The sequence below is a fragment of the Opisthocomus hoazin genome, chromosome 2, assembly GCF_030867145.1.
Source record: "Opisthocomus hoazin isolate bOpiHoa1 chromosome 2, bOpiHoa1.hap1, whole genome shotgun sequence".
In the NCBI taxonomy this organism is placed as follows: Eukaryota; Metazoa; Chordata; class Aves; order Opisthocomiformes; family Opisthocomidae; genus Opisthocomus; species Opisthocomus hoazin.
This window is the reverse complement of record NC_134415.1, coordinates 51,964,036-51,983,911: the sequence shown is the minus strand read 5'-3', so window position 1 is coordinate 51,983,911 and position 19,876 is coordinate 51,964,036. Positions and strand designations below refer to the sequence as shown.

At 41.2% G+C, this 19,876-nt stretch overlaps 1 protein-coding gene across 3 annotated transcripts in view; it reads right to left on the bottom strand.

Annotated features, from left to right (window-relative positions):
* EFEMP1 (EGF containing fibulin extracellular matrix protein 1) overlaps window positions 1-13,549 on the bottom strand; it is a 49,486-nt gene extending 35,937 nt beyond the window's left edge. The window contains exons 1-4 of one of the 3 annotated variants that reach the window (XM_075446300.1): window positions 13,401-13,549; window positions 12,733-12,821; window positions 9,749-9,797; window positions 9,309-9,569 (exon numbers count right to left, since the gene is read on the bottom strand). In XM_075446300.1, the coding sequence (XP_075302415.1) occupies window positions 9,309-9,569; window positions 9,749-9,797; window positions 12,733-12,813 (391 nt within the window). In that variant the 5' untranslated portion in view covers window positions 12,814-12,821; window positions 13,401-13,549. Of the gene's footprint in view, window positions 1-9,308; window positions 9,570-9,748; window positions 9,798-12,732; window positions 12,822-12,942; window positions 13,140-13,208; window positions 13,294-13,400 lie in introns of those variants that run through there. The other 2 variants (XM_075446303.1, XM_075446301.1) reach the window with 2 other exon arrangements.
* Between the last annotated feature and the right edge of the window lie 6,327 nt (window positions 13,550-19,876).

Below are 19,876 nucleotides of genomic sequence, written 5' to 3'. Positions count from 1 at the left end.
TAAACACCAGTTTTACACAGCAATCTGACTTACCAAAGTTGTTCTTTAGGTGCAAGTTAGAGCTGGTAGTGGAGTTTAGGTGTCACTAGTATCAAAGTAGACAAGATGATTATTTACTCAGAGGCCAGCAGAAGGCCAGTTCTTCTTTATAAAAAGACCATCTTTTTGAAAAAAAAATTCACGGGTAGACAGTGACGAATTACTTTGAAAACTCAGGCTGAAGATTTTACTGATGTTGACGGACAAAAAAAAAAAAAAATCCTGAAGCCATTCAGGCTTGAAACTTTAAAATTGCTGTACTCTGTTCCTTTCACTATCTATTGAGGTTTGATTGCACACATTATGACCAGTTACCTGTTAACAGAAATCCCACCCATGCAGGCATATGCATATAAAAATCCTTGAACATGTTCTGTTTGTACTCAGGAAACTACATAGAACATCTGTTCAGGCATGGACTAAACATGCTGAAGTGCAGTGTCAGATTTGCTTATATCATATCATACCGGGTCATGCATTAGACTAGAAGTTTACTCCAGATTAAACTCAGCTTGGAAAAGAAAGCTCAGCCATGTCTTCTCTTCAGATCTGTTTTAAATAGGCTTAAATGATGCCTAGATACATCCACTCAAAGGCATGAATTTTTTGAATCAGGAGTTTATAATAAAGACAGATTCAGAGCTTCCCAAAGTAAAACACCTCTTCCCAGGAGATACACCTTCATACACTGAATCCTTTATCATCCTATTTAAGAATTTTACTTATTTCTGTGATTAAACTTCTATGTGATCACCGCTATCCTTGACCAAAAAAGTACTATTTTTCCTATCTCCTGAAAACTAGTGTTCTGACAATAAGAAATGAAAACAAGAAACACAAACAAACAAAACAACCCAAACACTCCCCCCCCCAATACCCAAACCAACCAAACAAAAAAACCCCACCACCAAAAAACCCTCTACCTAACTGCAGAATAGTCATGGGGCACTTTTCAGTTAGGTGAAGTTACTTATGTAAAGTAACAGCAACAGATAAGCGTCTATTGAATATCTAGCTCTAAAAATGCCTAACTAAGAGACTGGGATGAATTAGACCTTTTCTGGTATAATGTATTTCTGGGCCTCAAGAACTTTTTCTAGCACTATAGCTTACAAAAGTGTGTGTAACACGTACTGTTTTCCTAGTCTCATCTTCAAAGCTACAGGTTTTACCATATTTATACATAACAAAGATTAGACATTTCTCTACTATACTTAGAACACAACCAACTTTTAACATGATTTCAGATCAACAAATAGAACACAAATGTGAATAGCATACACAATGTCATTATAAAATACCTTTTATGCTCAAACTACTTCATAGCTCTGTAATTTGCAAATCTCTCTTGTATTTTCAGTAAAGTTAAAATGTAAATGAAAGAAGGTACAAGCAGGATTCTTGTGCATTTAATATGTTCTTTCAATTTTGCTGTATACTGAATTATGGCAAATAGCTTTCTCTCCAAAACTACTGCTTTCTGGCTGCTATGAATACAAAACTTAGCAAATTCAAGATGAAAACAGATATAATCTGTGAAATTTCATGGGTTTTATCCATGAACTTTAGATTGCTGATTACCTATTCCATATATTTTTGTCCCATACAGAAAGAAGAGCTCTTACTAGCCAAGTTCTTTGTTAAGAATCTTCCAGACGAAAGGATGCTTGAATCTTGTATGAATTATTACAGAACATGCATAAATTATGATAGTCCAGAAAAAATAGCTCAAAAAGCATCACAAAGGGAAAATAAGAATAAGTATTCTTTAAGTATAATGAAAGGAGACAGCCAGGCTCAATTTAGGAAACCCATGAACAAAAAGTAAAAGTTCTTACTCAGTTAACACATACAGAGGACAAATGGGTTGCCGTGACAAAGTTCTGTACAAGAATAGTTGACTACACCACAAAAGATGCAGAATGTTTAAGATACAACCTGGTAAGGTGAACTCAAAAATTACTCTTCCATTATAGTTTCCATCAGACCAAAAATATCTCACTAGTATGGGATCCTATAACACTATGTTCTCATTGACCTTGACAATAGGAAAAATGACAAAATAGCAAGCCTAAATAATACAATTAATTCAAGTAATGGTGGAGACCAGTTCGCTTGGCTATAGCGCAGCAGATATTCTTCCTTAGTAAAGGCTATCCAAAGAAACAGGCATCACTAGCGGTAGGTACAGTGAAGAATCAGACCACTTCTCTATTTGCAGGAAGCTTTTTTCTTCCTCTAGGACTATTTTGGCACACACAGAAAGGCAAAGAGAAACAGTAGCTATCCTCTTCCTTTGCCAACATGGAAAAGAAATGAAGAAATTCACTTGGAAAGAGAACAAAATAAGGAAAATAACAGTTCTGAATTTCAGCTCTTGAACTAGTTTTCTAGCTTGCTGAATTAGCGTCCCATCATTGGAGATGCTCAAATAAATACACTGGACCTTTAAAAAGTGTGTGTCTGTAATGCTGAGATCCTTTAGAATTGTTCTAAGGTTAGAAACAGTGACTTGGTAATCCAAACTTCAAAAATGAAAATAAAACACAGGTAAGAGCGCTTACATTATATGCTAAGTAATATGAAGCAGGAATCAGGTTTGAAAACAGAGGAAAAAAGTGTTAGTTGAGACAAAATTAACCTGAGCAAACAACTGGAGAAAGAAGGAACACACAATCTTTCTCGGCAGGCTAAAGAACTATAATGCAGTAGTCCAGGATGAAATAACTGCAGAGCTGCTCAAAGCAAACACATCCAGAACAACGCTATAATTCTGTCATAGTAGTATGGGAGAAAGAATCTATCCACAAAGTAGCACTATACTGTAGTTATCACTATAAAATTATCCAAGAGTGCTGCCAGGATGCTCTCACACTGCTGTTCCTGCTAGGGAAACTTTCTGTTATCACTGCAGTGCTGTAGACCACAATTCATTGACAGCATGTATTGAAACAGGGAACAAAAGCCAGCCTGTGCTCTCACAAGTCATGTTTTATGCTGTCTGATGCTACTGAATGCAACAGATGACAGCTATCATTCCTTGTAGGGTTTACTGGCTTTAAGGATGCTTGTGTCCGAGCGTTTGCAACAGTTACAGGGAATTCTTTGAAAACATAAATACTCTGTGCCATTTAATAGGGTACCAAATACACTGGGATGCTCAATCAGGATCAGACATAAGCACATTCTTCCCATTTCTATCTGGTTTTATTCCTGATTGCATTACAAAAAAGACCTCCAGCTTAGTGAAATTCTGAAGGAAGACAGATGTCTGCAGGTTTGGACTTTCTTCAGGCCATGTGCTTTCTGAATACATTTGCTATGTTTCATTTGTCAAAACATTAGCCTCCTCAGAGCTGCTAAGCAAACAGGCTTTACAATCAACAAATCAAACTCAAAAGTATGACAGTTGATGTGACTACTGTATTATCCCATTTTTCTCGAATAAGAAGCCATGAGAACTGCTAATGAGTTTACTTAAACTTGAAGTCTAGTGCTTGCCTGCATAATTACAAATCAAGCAGCTAAGGTAAACACAACTTTCAGAAGCTTGCCTGAATTTAGGAAACTTAGCGTGATTAGCATATGGTATGAATCTTTCGCTGCAATGTACCAAGAGTATTCCTGCAGGGGTCAGGATAATGGAAAAGCAGTAAGTGACTAAAGGAAGTGAAGCAGCTGCTAGTATTTATGCTCTTGATGGATGTTCACAGTAAAACGGTCAGACAGAACAGAGAATATCTATCCAAGGTCTTGACATGACACTCACAGCTGTGCAAACAGCACAGATGGGAAGATGATTCAGAGTGGCCAAATTTTGAAAATGCCCAAAAACAGGTCCTCAGGCCCTCAAAACAAGACGGTTTTTTGCGACATCCCCTCTGGTCCCTTAAGGCTATTAAAGAGATGCTCCAGAAACACCTCTTTGCAGCAAAACGCAGCGGTTTCACAGATTAACAGCCTGAACAATTGGTTCAGGATGGGCTGATGAAAGATGATCTCTGCATGACGCACCTAAACGTACAAGAAATTAATTGGCATCTATGAACACTCAGTACAAAGGACTGTGAAAATGTCAGCTTGTATCCCCCTGTGGATCCTCTTAGACCTGTAAAATTCCGACAGCTTTTCCAAGTAATGAGCATTCAAATGGCATGTGTAACCAGGTCTTAGGGTGGCTGTTGCTGGCAACGGGTATTCTCCACTTGCTGAAGTACTGCAGCTAACACAGGTACATATGAACTGTGCCTGAGTAAGCACTTCGATGAACTAACAGCATCCTAAAACAGACAACTTGACCTTATCTTCCTACCAAAGCCTCTCTCCTCGCACTATCCTCAAACTAAACAAGTCTTGTGTTGAGAGGATCAACTCTGGAACTAAACTTGTCACTACTCAGGCTCTTTTAAAAGTAGCCCTGAAAGCATTTTTTAAAGTACTCCTTAAACACCAGAAGGGGGAAAACTTGAGATAGTGCAATATTTTGCAAAAGGCTCTCCAAAACATTTCTGGGGCCAGCCTAGGAAACTAATATAGGTGCATTTTAGGTTATGTCTATATTAGCAAATAGCATGGACCCATATGAGCCGATGTTGGTGCAGAGGCTCCAGTGACCCAGTACATGCATTTCTAAGGGTCTCTGGGCTCGCTCTAGTCTGGTCCTGGAGCATGAACACTTGTTAGTGGTTGTGGCGTATTAGCGGCACTTCTACAGTGCATTTCAGGCTTAGTTTATTCTGAATGGAATCCGGTTTGCACGTTCCAAGACCACTTGGTGAGGCAAACCAAAGCACATTAAGTGGAGCTCATAAGGAGTTGTGTTTCAGAAGAGCAGTCTGCGCCCCAGCCAAAATGTCAGTGAGGAACACCCTGCCAGAGGCACATCGACACTCTCCAACCTCAACCAGTTCTGTAAAGGGTCAGGCCGAGTGCACCTGTACTTACCCAGTTTTTATGTCCTTTATACGCTAGTTGCACATCCCTGATATATATATATATATGTTATAAAGTGATTTCTGTATGGAAAACAAAACATCATGAACTGCTCCCCCTTGTCCTTCCTTCCAAAAAAAAAAAAAAAAAAAAAAAAGGAATCTAGAGATGTAAAATTTAGGCTTATTTGACTTATTTACATTAACTTCTTGAGATAAAAGCCTACATTGAGTACAGTAAGTTACTATGAAAAGTAATGGAAAACTTAAGCCCCCTAACCCCTATGAATGAAGAGATCCCTAAAATGATTTTGCTGGGGAAAAATAACCACAGCACAGAAAACAACTTCATTCCTTTCCTCCCCAACAGAGAAGAAAAAAAGCAACTGACGCCCACCAAGTCTAGACAGAACTATGTGGAAAAATGTGTCTCTTACACGTAAGAAAGCATTGATATCTTTTATTACAATCTGTCTCCCCCCTGCACTTTACAGTCACAGTAGAACAAAGGGTTATAAAGAGACTGGAAGAATACAGGAAGCTAATCTAGCTAAGAAGCAAAAAAATGCTTGCTTACTTTATTGCTTGTATTGCCAGCATGATAGGAAGGCAAGGAGAAAAAAAAAAGTTCCTTTCCCTTCTCAAGTTTACAGGTTATTTGGTACCTTTGCTTGGTCTTTTTTTTTCATTCAAGTATCATTAACATTCTAGGAAAAGCTAGTAGTTTCTTGCGGACTAGATTTGACAAAATCTAATTAATTGGGTGATTTTCTTCTGACTTCAGTAGGAACAGACTCATATCACAGACAGCCTAACAACACAGTAGAAATACAATTCAGTCTTGTATGTAGGCAACAGTGTTTAGCTATTTATGTTTTTTATCAAGCAAAATGTGTCTGTATTAGCTAACTCGGTAATTTGCTTCTGTCTTACTGTTTTTTTTGCCTTTCCCCATTTGAGTGATACTCTCAAAATGACAGGTCAGAACATCTGAGTGGCCTCCTAAAATTGCTGGCAGGTGCCACGTATGGGAATCTACCTTAGTGACCAATCCAGCAGCCCTCTGAGTTAAAGGCAAATTTAGAAGTGACAGTAAAGTGTGAACTGACTACACAGAGATGGGGGAGGGGGGTTAGTTAAGGTCATAAACTGAGAATTTAAGATACAGTTACTGTTTAAAGTTGAAGTACTAAACTCAGTGCTCTGTACACATTCTACATAAGAGCACTTCCTCCAGAATAACCACTCATCTTTTCATTTTGGGGGTTCCTGGCACTTACTGCTCATGTACAGTATCTTAAGAATTTCCTAAGAAATTTTTGCTACCCACACTTCTAGCATCAACACAACCATACAAGAACGTAGTTATAAAAATTATGTACATCATAGGAAACTGCAGTCATTTCTGTGGAGTTGTCTTCTGCAAGGCAGTGTGCTTTGCTATCAACCTGCCATCTGTACTCTTCATGTGCTACATGGTCTCTAATAAGCAACAGCATGCCCTGCAGACAGAAGACTCTCAACACTGATAAATATCATAGCTGTCACTTGTTTCCTTCAGGGCAAAAGTTAAGAAGGTATTAAGTATCTTTTGTAACTCAGGCACATGGCCATGTTTTGGTAGACTAGGCAGCGCAGCGAATCACGTGCCTCTCTGAACGTTTCTCATTCCTGTCAATAGAAATAGGATCCGGCGACACCGCATCATGCTTTACCTAACGACAAAGCTCAGCACATCACTGAAGCCTCTCAAAGCCCAACAGGACTAGTGTCATTTATGCGTGTTTATTCCAAACAAAAACCAACACGAGTGCATTTGGCCTACCATACCCTCACTATTCAATGCTTAAAAAGGGAGCAGACATTTATATTAAAACAGAAGGCCACTGGTACTCTAGTATGATGTCAGTAATACAGCTCCTCAGAGCACGTTATTGTTTTAAACCGAGGTCTCCGCACTTTCACATTGGTTATAAAATACTTAGTGCTGCTGGACTGGAAGGAAAATGTCATACATCTGCAAACAATTAGAAGGAGCTGGACTTCATATTTGATTTACTAAACAATAAAACAAGCTTAAGTGTGACTATATGTGTAAGTTACACTCCCTAGGAGCCTCAAACAGTTATCATAGCAGTGTCTTTTAACCATAATTAAATAAAACCACAGTGGGACCATTGCTGATCAAGATTATCTTATAAAAGATATTTTCAGCAATGAAAAGCATGAAGATCATGAAGTTGAACGCATGCTTTAAGTGCTCCAAAGGTCTTTTATACTTTCTCTCAAGCACGCTGTCCAGCTGGAATTCATTCAGTACAATACATTTCAGCTTTTAAACACTAATATTTCCATGCTTTCTGCATTTAGATTGAAATTTTGGCATGAGGAAATTAGTAGCAAAACTCTGATTCAGTCAAGCCCAAGATTTCACCATCGTTTGTGTGTCTGCTAGTTAAGAAGTTCTGGTACTAGAACAACAGTTAGTTGTTGTTATAAATTAACCAAAGATTTGTGAATTGAATACAAATATTTAGTTGCAAGTTTCAGGAAGCCAGAGCATGAAGTAAAATAATAGTAATGTATCACCACCAATCTTTTCCTCAACAAAACAAAAACCTCAGCCTGTTGTCAGTCTCTAAGTTAACCCTAACTCTCGACCTTTATTTGGAATATAAGGTATTAGTAACACTACACGCTGCTAAACTTTCCAATGCTATACCCGATTTATACACCTAAAGCCATTGTAGCAAGTGATGCTCACGCTTGGAAATTTTCTAGCATTACTTGCATTTTTAATCAAGGAAAAAGGTTGTTGCAGGCTAAAGTTGAAGCAGTTCATTGCAGCTCACCAGCGAGGATGAGTGCCAGCCACAGTAATGCAACGTCATCTGAAGGAGGGAGTTCCAGATCAAACACAGGGGTCCAGTATTCTGTTCCTGGTTCTGCTACACTTTGTGAAGTTAAACTAGACGAAAAAACACTTGCCATCCTCAGCATTGATTATTTCCTTGATAATCCTAAGTGAATGCTCAGGGCTATGGATCACGGTCCTGACCTCCTGCGGTAGGTTCTTTACTTGACATTCTTGAATTAGAGTGACAGAAACATTAAACATTAGCTGATAAGCTAGAAATGCAATTCTGAGGCTTTGCCTATAAAAATAACTTGTCCAGCGTCCATGATGATTACTATGCTTCAGAATGACAGGGAATTTACTTACTAGTGATAAATAATGTTCTGTATACATGAATACCAGGGAGAAAGGAACTACCACTGTATATTACAGCTTGCCCTGATTATAGTCACTTAAGCACTATTTTATATGATTATACTGTTATGGGCCACAAAGTGGAAAAGATGAACCATAGGGTCAAGTTTTGCCCTCTGTTTGCATGGGTATCCCACTAACATGCTTGAAAACCAAGTTTATGAACAAGGATTAGAATACATTTTTATGAAAGAAAACAAAACAGTGGACAAAACATTTGTTACTTCAGCAAGTATGAGAGTAAACTATTTATATAAAATAATAAATGTAACAGTCTTAGTTTACAGTAGTGCTGTAAGTCTGGTTCCTGAATACATGCAATTAAGATTGCTAATACCCTGAGAATTTTGGCACTGTGTGTGGTGTATGTACACTCAGATCAGAGCTCTTCATTGCCATAGTTTCAGAGACTGGCCAGACTATGACCGGAAGTAAGCTGGCAGGGTCTGTGTAGAACTCCTTCCATAGAGATCAGAAGAGCACAAGCTGTTCAAATGTTTGGTTCCTACTGCTTGATCATACATAATAAAAACACTCTACTCTTCTTCATTACAATCTGGTCTAAGCAAAAGATCATATGGTGGTTGATTTTTGTTCTATTCAGTGTTCACTTACTGCAAATCTGTAGAAATCATTTGTTTTGCAAATCTTTAGAAATCATCTATAATAAAACTGGCTAAGTTGCCTACTTTTTTTAAAGCACTGCCTCTCCTGGACATACTTAATACTATACAAAGTGTTTGACTAAAGTTGCTTCCTTGCATTAAGGTGTTTTTTTTTTTTTTTGAGGATCTACAGACAACGGAATTAATTCTACTTGTTGGCCTGAAATAGATAGAACAGACTGTACAGCTGTAACAAACTGTTAGTTCTGTTACCCTGAATAATAACAACATGCATGTATTTTATTTACATATCTTAAGTAAGTGTGTACGTGTCCAGTTTAATGGTGCAACAACATGTGCTATTAAATGCAAGAGTTATAGGTGGTCATTTTCCAGGCATTAGATTTGGTATCACACGCACTCCAATTATACTGAAAGTAAAACATATAGCAGCTTGCTTACCTTGGCACACATTGTGATCACTTTGCTCATACCCAGCTGCACACTGAATTTGATGAGTTGGGTTTGGAGGGGGACGGTGAGGATCAGCTGGAGTCCGTCGAATTACGTTGTTTCGACCACTAGTGGATTCAGCTGCTGCTTCTTCTCGCTCATTTACAATAATTTGTGCTGTTCTAGGTAGACAGAGGTATCCTCCATAGTGGTTAACACATTTCATCCCACCTTTACATGCATCTGGGACTATTTCACATTCATCAATATCTGTGGTTAGCAACAACACAAGTCATGCTTTTAACAGTCGAACCTTCTGCAACAGCCACTAATACAAATAACACAATGAGACATGCAAGCACACCTCCTTGTCCAAAACAGGGGTGTGTAATGATAATACTTAGAAGAATACCAATGGCAAGTCTCTCTTTGAAAATTATTTACTATACCTTTGCACCGTTGCCTAACAGGATCCCATTCATAGCCATCTGTGCATTGCTATAGAGGAAAAAAAAAAAAAAAATTAGGCTATGCGGGTTTCTTTATTTTGGAAAAATAATCAAGCATATTTCAATGGACTCAGAGTTTGACACCAAGGGAAATGCAATGTTTTCATTCCTTAGTAAGACAGAAAAATGGCTATTGGTACAGCACTGCTGTGCAGGCACAACAAGTATATACAGAGAGAGCCTCTATCTAAGGAAGTTCCTAAGATATCGTTTGCTGTGAGTACGCGTTATCGGGGCTGGGGAACAAAGTGAGAAAAGCACCACCTTCTCCCCGCCTTGTTCCTATACTGTGTTCTAAAGCCTCTGTCACTGGCTGAATCCTAGAACAGATGAACCTCTGGACTGACCCAGCTGACCAGTACGAAAATCTTCATACGAAAAAGAAGCAAGTTTTTCTGAACTTTGATCTTATTCACTGCCTTCCAACAGGTGAACATCTTTCATTCCTGGGGCCGGTTTCCCAGAGGGGACTGATGGGCCTCTATTTCCCTGTACTTCATCCTCTCTCCCATTCGCACTGTAGCAATGGGGAAGGTTCCCATGACAGCTGGAAATTCATTCATGTGCTTTTTAATCACATGACTCCAGGAACTGCAGTCTAGGAAGAACCATTTATATTGTGAGACATACAATAAACAGTTAAGAGTTTGTAACAGCAGGACTACTTATACAAATAAGACTTTGCAAAACTGAAACAAGATTATACTCAGCAACTACTCATATCAATGCAGACTAATAACTTCAGGAAGAATTTTAAATATTCCACCCTGTAGTTCAGTTGGTATCTTCATTATTCCTCTGTCCAGAAGCACTAAAATGTCTACAGCGCAGTAATTTTAATCACAGGTGACAATTACAGAAACTGATTAGCAAAGTATCACAATGCTACCAACTGCAGCAAACACATTTAAAATATCAATGAATCAACTAAACTGTACTATGTAGGTGCACATGCATGCTATGTTGCTTAGGATATTACTTTAATGGCCCTATAGAAAAAAAGAATCGAGTTGGCTAATGTAATTAGTCACAGTCAAGCAAGCTAAATCTTGTTGCAACTCCTCTGTGCAGAGGAACTATACAAGTGACAAATTTGACCTTCCGATGCCGAGATCCAGTTGTTCCATGTACTATCCTAAAGTTATTGTGAGGAACTTCTTATTAATGGCCACTGACTCAGCAATAGGATTGAAAAAATTTTCTTCATTTGCAGGTGACACCAGCTATCTGCCAAACATAGCAGCAAGTTGTAACTTTGGAGGCTTTTTCTTCCAAAGGGGTAAGCAGACAGCAAACTGTATTACAATTCTCAATCTCTAAAGCAATGACTACATGCTGAGTTGACAACACCGAAGTTAACGTAGCTATGAAAACGCAAGCCCAAAGGAAAACAGCTAATTCATGCATTTACTGAATCACCTGATTCCTGTTAATGCACAACAGAAGTACTCTCTGTTTAACTGTAAGGAGCCAAGTCCGTCTATTACTGCAGCTGAAGGGACTTTTACAATAGAAAATGATTTGACCCTAAATGAATACAATGTATGCGTGAGAAACAGTAGCATCCTAAGAGTAGTATTTCCAAAAGCTAAGTTTTTTTGTTACACTGTTTTACACGATTAGAGTCTAATGATCATTGAAGCACCTAGATGCTAAGACCTCTTTGAAATAGGAACCCAAGTCATATATGCAGGCTGGAAATTTTCCATTGGTATAACCAGAACTACGTAGGCTTATCAGAAAATGCTACTTATTTTTTTAAAAAGGATGTGTAATAAATGCAGAAAACGAAGGGGATGGGATCCCTGTATTAGTCTAGATTTTCAAAAGATACTTAGATCTTCAGCTTCTCCTTATATAGAGGGACTTAAATCACAGAAGCCTCGAACACAGAAGTACTCCCAACCTTCAAAAATCTATTGCTCCCAAAGCCCGGTGTTAAAGTATTTTATGACCGACTTCCTGATGCTCACTTGAGGCTTCTTTGAGCGGGTCCAAGTCTGCAATATTTACTTGCTTGAGCCATCCCACTGACTTCAGTGGGATTACTTGTATAAAACACAATCTCAGTCTTTGGCTGTAGTTCTCTAACTTTTTGCATGTGTGCAGAATTTTCTGCTTGTGTGGCATTGCGCTAATGCCTGTACACATATTCAGAGGTCCACCCATATGAAGCAAGTTGCAGGGATTACAACTGTAATCAGATGTGAAAGTGTGGGTTTTTCCCCAGCCCAAGCCAATGTAATTGCCACTCCTTCTATGACATGCATTATGCAAGCCAAAGACTGAACACAAGCAGATTAAAAAAAGAAAAAAAAAAAAAGCCTTACAAAAAGGCCTTTAATTCTCTTACCGTATCACTTGGCTGCAAGCAGAACCTATTTCCAGTGTTCTTATACAATTTTATCAAGCTATGCAAAACCACTGCTCAAAACCAGCTCAGAAACTAATAATCCTGTGATCACTCTAGGACTTAGATGCTTCACTATGAGCACTGAAAGTTGAAGTACTTATATTTTGTTAAAAACAGCTTGAAATATCCAAAAGAAAAAACACAAAAGAATGTTTGACCTAATTATCTGTCAAATTTCATACATTTCAAATGAAGGTCCTAGGGACCCTGACTTTATGAAAATGGATTTTAAAAAAAAATTAAAACCTCTTAATTTTGTCCAGCTCATCAAGCTGAGCACATAGATAAGCTCTGCAAAACAGGCAGTTGTAGCCTATTTTGCTCAATCTTGTCAACTTCAACTTTAAAACACCATTTCAGTGCAGGAACAGCTTATTTTATGGTTAACATTCGAACTCAAAGAACTGTGTATCGCATGCTATACGTTGGCAAGAAATTTGGTTTTTCTAAGGGTCACTTAGCAAAGAATCCCTGCAAAGCAGTAATTATCTCGAACTCTGTTAAACCTTACCGTGTACGTTATGGTTTCCTCAGTTTCCTGCGAATGTACTGTAATAAGAATGAGAGCAGCCAAGAGCATAGCTGTCAACATCGTGAACCCTGAAAGCAAGAAAAACAAATAAAGCGGGAATATTTTTAGAGGTCTCCGCCGCCGGCGGAGGCAGCCGACACCGCGGCCAGCGGGTCCCGTCCCGGCGGAGAGCGCCCGCCCGGCCCCTACCCGGGGGAGCCGGCCCGCTCGCTGCCCCCTTCCTCCGGGCAAGAAGGGGGTGAGGTTGGGTCGTGCCGCCAGTCCGTTGTGTTTTATCCAGCTGAGGGGAGGGGAAAATAATAGGTAAGGGGAGTTTAGAGTAACGCAGCGCTTCACGCCACGCTGGACTGGAAGCGGTGCCCTCCAGAGCGGCGCCGGGCAAGGCGCAGGCGGCGCGACCGCCCTCCGCTCGCACGTTTCGAGGTGGCAAAGCGATTTGTTCGGTAAAAGCTCACCGTTCGCCAGAAGGGCGGGCGGGCGGCCGGAGGTGAGACCTGGGCGGGAGGCGCCGGGACCCACCTCCCCGCGGGGAGAAGGCACCGCCGGGCCGAGGTGCGCCGCCGCACCAGCCGCCGGGCACCTGCTGGGCTCGGCCCGGGGCCGCCCTGCCCTGCCCCGCAAACCCGCCCCGCGCTGCCCGCTCCTACCGGCGGCGGGGCTGGTGGCTGCTCCCGTCGGCGCGTTACCGCGGCGGCGCGGCCCCGTCCGTCCGTCCGTCTGCTGGCTCCGCTGCGGTGCCGGAGCCCGCTCGCTCTCCTTTCCCCCCCTCCGCGGGCCTGCAGCTAAATAGAAACGGCCCCGGCTCCTACCGGAGCCCCCGGACGCCCCCTAGCGACCCCGCGGCAGCCGGAGCCCTTCGGCGGGGCGGGGCACGGCCCTTCGCCGCTCCCCGCGCCCGCCCGCCGCCGGCCGGGGCGCCTCGAGGCGGGGCAGGTGCGGGGACCCGTCGCCCTGTTGGGTCCGTGAGGGCCGCGGGCGGCGGGCGGCGTCCTGAGGGGAGCCCTAAGCAAAGCCAACAGAGGCGGCTGGCGGGGAGGGCACGCGGCCCCCTCCCGCCATGCCTGCCTGGGGAAGCTGTGAGGGGAGGGCTGCCGAACCCCGCGAGAGCCGCTCCCTCACGCCAGCCACGGCTGTGGGGTGTTGCCGTGTGCAGTTGGGTTCCCCAGCAAGGGCGGCCAGCACTGTCGCGGTTGATATCTCCGTGGAAGCGCAGGGCGACCATCATTTTGGGGACTGTCACAGGGCATGTGTGTCAGGCTTCGAGTCTTGGCGACTAACGACGGAGCCCCAGGACGCTGAGGTGGGAAGGAGGGAAACGCCGCCGCACTTGCTGATGTACCTTATATAGATTGTGGTAGGCCTGTAGTAACCCTGCTGTTCATAGCGTAGCTTATGGTGTGGTTGCCCTATTGAATGAAGTAGGGCTGCGATCCCAGGAGCACTCAGGTGTGGTGGCTGTCTTGCTCCATGACAAATGAGCTTTGCCATCTTCTTGACTGAGCTTTTCATCAGATGGCTCATGCTGGACGCTGGGCTTGCTCATTGGAGCACATATTTGGAAACCCGTATATATATACATCTTTTTTTCTATTTAAGCTGAATTGTGACTTCGCAAGCAATAGTGTGGGGTCTTCATCCAGCTAGGCAAGCTATTTGAAATTTAAAATAGCAAGGCTGATGTGTTTTCCTGCCCATTCTGAATTCAGTAAATAAAACCCATGAGGAGTCCTTCACAGGGGAATGCCTGTTCCTTTAGACACCATGTAAGTTCAGCAATTTTAAGAGCTTCTTCTGAATGTGAAACGCTGTTTTTTCCCTACCCAGTGGGAAAGTTACTGCACTGAAGAGAGGATGAGAAGGCATGACAGAGATACAGAAGCTCTCATAGGTGGCACAGTTATGGTGAGGAGCAGTCTGCCAGCGAACTCTTTCCACAGAGACATAAGCTGGATCTTTGGGTACCCAATTGTGCTTCTGGGGGCACTATGCCGTAGTAGTGCAGCTCTACTCTATTCCTACAGTTGAACACCAGATCTTTAATCTTAAAAAAACGTTTTTACCTCCTTAACATTGACCAGGAAGGGCCTGGAGAACTTAAGATCTGAAAAAAATCAGAAAAAAATCTAGGTTGCAGATCTCTGGCACTGCTGGCCTAGAGTATAGCTTTCCTATATAATCCCTTAAATTCTTACCATTAAATTATATTTGATCTTATGCAAAACATCAGTTCTTTTTTGGGTGGCTGTACAGTGCACATTAATTTTGTCTCTGAACCAAATTGCTGCTTTTCTTACCTGTTTTAGAAACAGCCAAGTTGGTGGTATCAGAATGCTTGGAGCTGCAACAGTATGTTGCCTATCTCTTTTTATTTAGGTAGTTATGAGAGAAGGGATTTTTTCTCTCTTACTGCAGTTTCTGTGCTTACAGATAAGTGGGACTCCTAAAAATGTAGGACCTGCAGTCCACACACTTCACTGGTAATTAAAGTACAGAAGCAACAACATGGAGTAACAGAGAAAATTTAGGTCGACTACATTTTTTTTTTGCATGTACTTTCATATGCTGGCCTATTTAACACGCTATCTTTGGACACCTACTCTGTCAATCCGAAAAAGTTTCGCTTAAAGCCTATACATCATTTTTTAGAAATCCAGCTTCAAAGTGTTAGATTGGCTCTAAGTTATTGACTCCTATTACTGTAAACTGGATTCATGTTTGTGACATGCTCCCTAATATATTTTGAAATTTTACAGTTTCGTGCTTACAGAAAGCAGTACAGACACTTCTAATAATCTAATGAATGCAAAATTGTAACGTCAATTACTTATGTCTACTAGCAACAGCACTTAGTGAGTTTTGAATGCTTTGTCATATCTGCCATGCAAAGAGAACTGAATTTAACTTCGATTCTGAATTAAGTCAAAATTTTAAAAATTTTTGTCTTAATCTACCACCTAAGGAAGCATCGCCTGTATCATAGAACTGCAATTGATTGTTTTCACTCTAGAAAAAGCAAAGCAGAGAATAACAGAAACATCCTTTTGGAGGATGTATGAACGATGGCTTAGCATAGATCCTATACTTGGCTTCAGACAGTGTTACACATTTGCTGAAATACCATATTCTGCCAGCAGTAGTTCTCAGTCCTTTAAATGGAGGTAGTAGACTCAGTTAATGACTTTGTAGTTCAGATATTTCCTACTGAGGCAACTGGAAATTTGTCTGATGTAGGATAGCAGTATTTAGACCCTTGGAAATGTTGAGGTGTGTGTGAGGTATGTGACTGAGCAGCTTAGCAGTAGAACAACTTATTTACATATCTGAAATGTCTGAAGTCGTCATGTAAGAAGTGGTCAAACCATCCATTCTTTCTTGCTGACCATACAACATGGCATTGCCGAGGTCAACCCCTTACAACAGTTGCTGACAGTGCTTCCTATCAAAGGAGCCCCATGAGGCTCGCCTCTAATTATTTATGTTTGGCTCCTTCTGAAAATGGTGCGCTCAGTTCCTTACTGCTTTAGTGAACTCTTTGTCACCTTTCAGTTTTTTGCTTTCTTTAAAAACCATGGGTTTTGTACACTCTTTAACTCATATGTGTTTATGACTTAAATATTCACATTTTTTTCTTCCTGGCAGGGCTTGTTGCCACCCCACATTGTCCTCAAAGAGCCAAGGATAGGTAGGCTGAAGGAAGACTGTGTGTGGTCAATATGTCACTGCACTCCAGCTAAATCTGGCTGCTAGAATTGTCCCTGGGGGCAACAGACAGCTGGACGTAATTTAGAGCAGGCTGAGATTGATACTAAAGGCTAGCCTGAAAATGAGGAGAACAAAATTGCAGTTTAATCTCTTCTGCTCCCAGATCTGACCCCCTTTTCCTGTTTCAAACATAGCTCACTAGAACAGAAAATCAAGCACACAGCAAATTTAAGCAACTTGTATTTGTCAGCTCAGGGGACCATCAGTGTCAATTTAAGATTATTTCTTTTCCTGAGCATGTCATATCAAGTAACACTGGAGTTGTCTAAACTAAGATCTGGAATGGTGGAGATGTTATTTTCATTTTGGACTCCCAGGAATTTTAGAACATAAATTATTTTGATAACATGGCAGGCTGCCTTTCTGCCACACTGCCTGCAAATGTCAAAATTTTTTCCACATTTCAACTTGGAAATGACATCGTGTTGGTTGAAGGATAAATTGTGAAGAATTATATATCTCACTGTATTGCTGATTAAATATGACAAATGTTGAACTTTTATTTGAGGTAAGATTTTACAAGTTTATTTATCTTTAAGGGAGATATTGTGAGCATATTGCACGTGGCGTGAGGTGTTACTTTACTGTGAACTTAATTTGAAAGAAGAACTGCATTAGCAAATTGCTCTCACTTTTCATAGAAAGCTAACAGTGAGAGGTAAAAATGTGTCATATCAGTTTCTGATCATAGATGTTGAAATTACCAAAAGTTAATAAGGACCAAAATGTCAGTAGCAAAGGACAGAGAACATATTCTCTCCTTCTTCTGAAGCCTCTCATTAAAATTAAAGCTATATTATTATTACTTGTTTCACAGAATCACAGAATGTTAGGGGTTGGAAGGGACCTCTGTGGGTCATCTATTCCAACCCCCCTGCCAAAGCAGGGTCACCTACAGCAGGCTGCACAGGACCTTGTCCAGGCGGGTCTTGAATATCTCCAGAGAAGGAGACTCCACAACCTCCCTGGGCAGCCTGTTCCAGTGCTCCGTCACCCTCAGAGTGAAGAAGTTCTTCCTCATGTTCAGACGGAACTTCCTGTGCCTCAGTTTGTGCCCATTGCCCCTTGTCCTGTCGCTGGGCACTACTGAAAAGAGTTTGGCCCCATCCTCCTGACACCCACCCTTCAGATATTTGTAGGCATTTATTAGGTCCCCTCGCAGCCTTCTCTTCTTCAGGCTGAACAAGCCCAGCTCCCTCAGCCTTTCCTCATAGGAGAGATGCTCCAGTCCCCTCACCATCCTCGTAGCCCTCCGCTGGACTCTCTCCAGTAGTTCCTCATCTGTCTTGAAGTGGGGAGCCCAGAACTGGACACAGGACTCCAGATGGGGCCTCACTAGGGCTGAGTAGAGGGGGAGGAGAACCTCCCTCGACCTGCTGGGCACACTCTTCTTAATGGACCCCAGGATCCCATTGGCCTTCTTGGCAACGAGGGCATGCTGCTGGCTCATGGTCAACCTGTCATCCACCAGCACTCCCAGGTCCCTCTCCACAGAGCTGCTCTCCAGCAGCCTTGTATTAGTTTGCTGCCTTGTATTACAGTAGGGTACATAGGTGATAGATGATACAAACACATAATTAGAGAAAAATCCTTCCCTGTAATTCTTGCAGTTTGGTGAGGAAAAAAGCATGACAGTTGGATTAGAAAATCTGGTAGCCTAGAATTTTAGCCTTTATTTTACGGTCTTGGGTGAGTTTTGTTGTGCTGAGGCCTTTCGCTAACTTAGGCTAATGTAATTTCTAAGTGTCTAACAATGCTCTGAGGATACTAAAATATAATTTTGTTGCCATTTTTTATTTTAACTTTTACTAAAGATCAAGTGTGTGGCTTGCATGCCATTTATCAAGCATGCTATTTGCTTTTCTTCTGCAATTTATAGGGATGTGACCTTATATTTTGTATGTTTCATAAACTCCAGCTGAAATTTCAATGCCCAGAGAGTGTGGTCATTGTATTCTCACCAGAGTCCTGTGACAGTAAGAGAAAATGTGAGTGAGAGAGAGAGTGAATGAGAAAGGTGTCTCCCTAGAGGCTGCCCGTTTTTTTTGTGGGTGCAGTTGTACAGCCATAATACATTAGAAAATTGAAGGGCTTCAGAAGTGTGAGTAGTTTTCTGATACAGCTGAAAACAACACATGAAATGAGGATGTGATAGTGTCGGGGAAGGATGAGTCCATTTTACTTTCCATGTATGGTTCACCACCTAATGTGTCTTATGTAATTAATATTTTTCATGACTGTAAACCACTCCTGTTGATACTTAGGTGTGATGTTAATTTCAGGCTTCCCTTTGAAAAATGAGAGAATATGGTTTACAGGTGCTTTCTCAGTGTTTTCAAGGGCACAGCTCTGATGCCCAGCTTAACACAAGTTTATTCACAGTCCAAGAGTGCCTATTTTTATGGATTAGCCATTCAGGTAAAGACTATCTGATGTGGTAAGCATTTCAGATGTGACAAATTTGGGACTTAAATTGCACCACTATTCCTGTGTAGATTTTATTTTGCTAAGCAATTGTACCTGGAATTTGATCAGTCTTCCTATCTTTTGCTTGTGTGGGTATTTCTGAATCATTCAATCATTTTGTTCTGTCTAGCAGCTCTTTTCCATTGAGCTCTCTACCAGTGATTTTCCTTCTCTTCTCTTTTTCTTCTTCTCATGCCAGATAAGAGAAACAGCAGACCAGGAAACACGCATCAGTGTAGTTATATGGCTTTTGTAACACTGGAGTCATCATTTTTTCTTTCCTTTTTCTGGAAAACCAGCGGTGTTGCATACAGGAGTTTAGGTCTGATGCTGTACTAGGTTTCAACCAGTTTGGTTAAAATGAGAACTGTCTAGAACCTCTTCACAGAACTGAAACCCATCTGAGGAATAGGCAACCTCCCTGATACTCAAAATACTAGCTGGAATATATAGTTTTCTTGATTGAATTATGTCACTGAATTTCCTTGCTCTGGCTAAGAGGCAAAACAGAAATGCCAGAATTCAGATCCAGTATTACCCAGAATATGTTGGAGACATTTTTTGTCTCTAGTATTGGCTTCTCATGAAGCTTTGTGCAGATCATTTAATCTATTTCTTGGTACGCTCTCCATCTGTGAAATAAAGAAAATATGTGATGCTTGCACAGGGAAGTGGGGCGAATGCATTCACTTATGTATCAAGGATTTCCAAATATAGTTAATTGTCTTAGATACCCATATCCCTTTGAAAGTCCGTAGAATTTGCATACTTATCTGTGAGGTTGACTTCAGGCAGCAGTGACAGGGCCTGCCATGGGCACCTTGCCATTAAGGTGCTGAAAGTAAAATCAGGAGAACTTCATCTACTGCAACATTCATGTTTCAGAGAGAAAAAT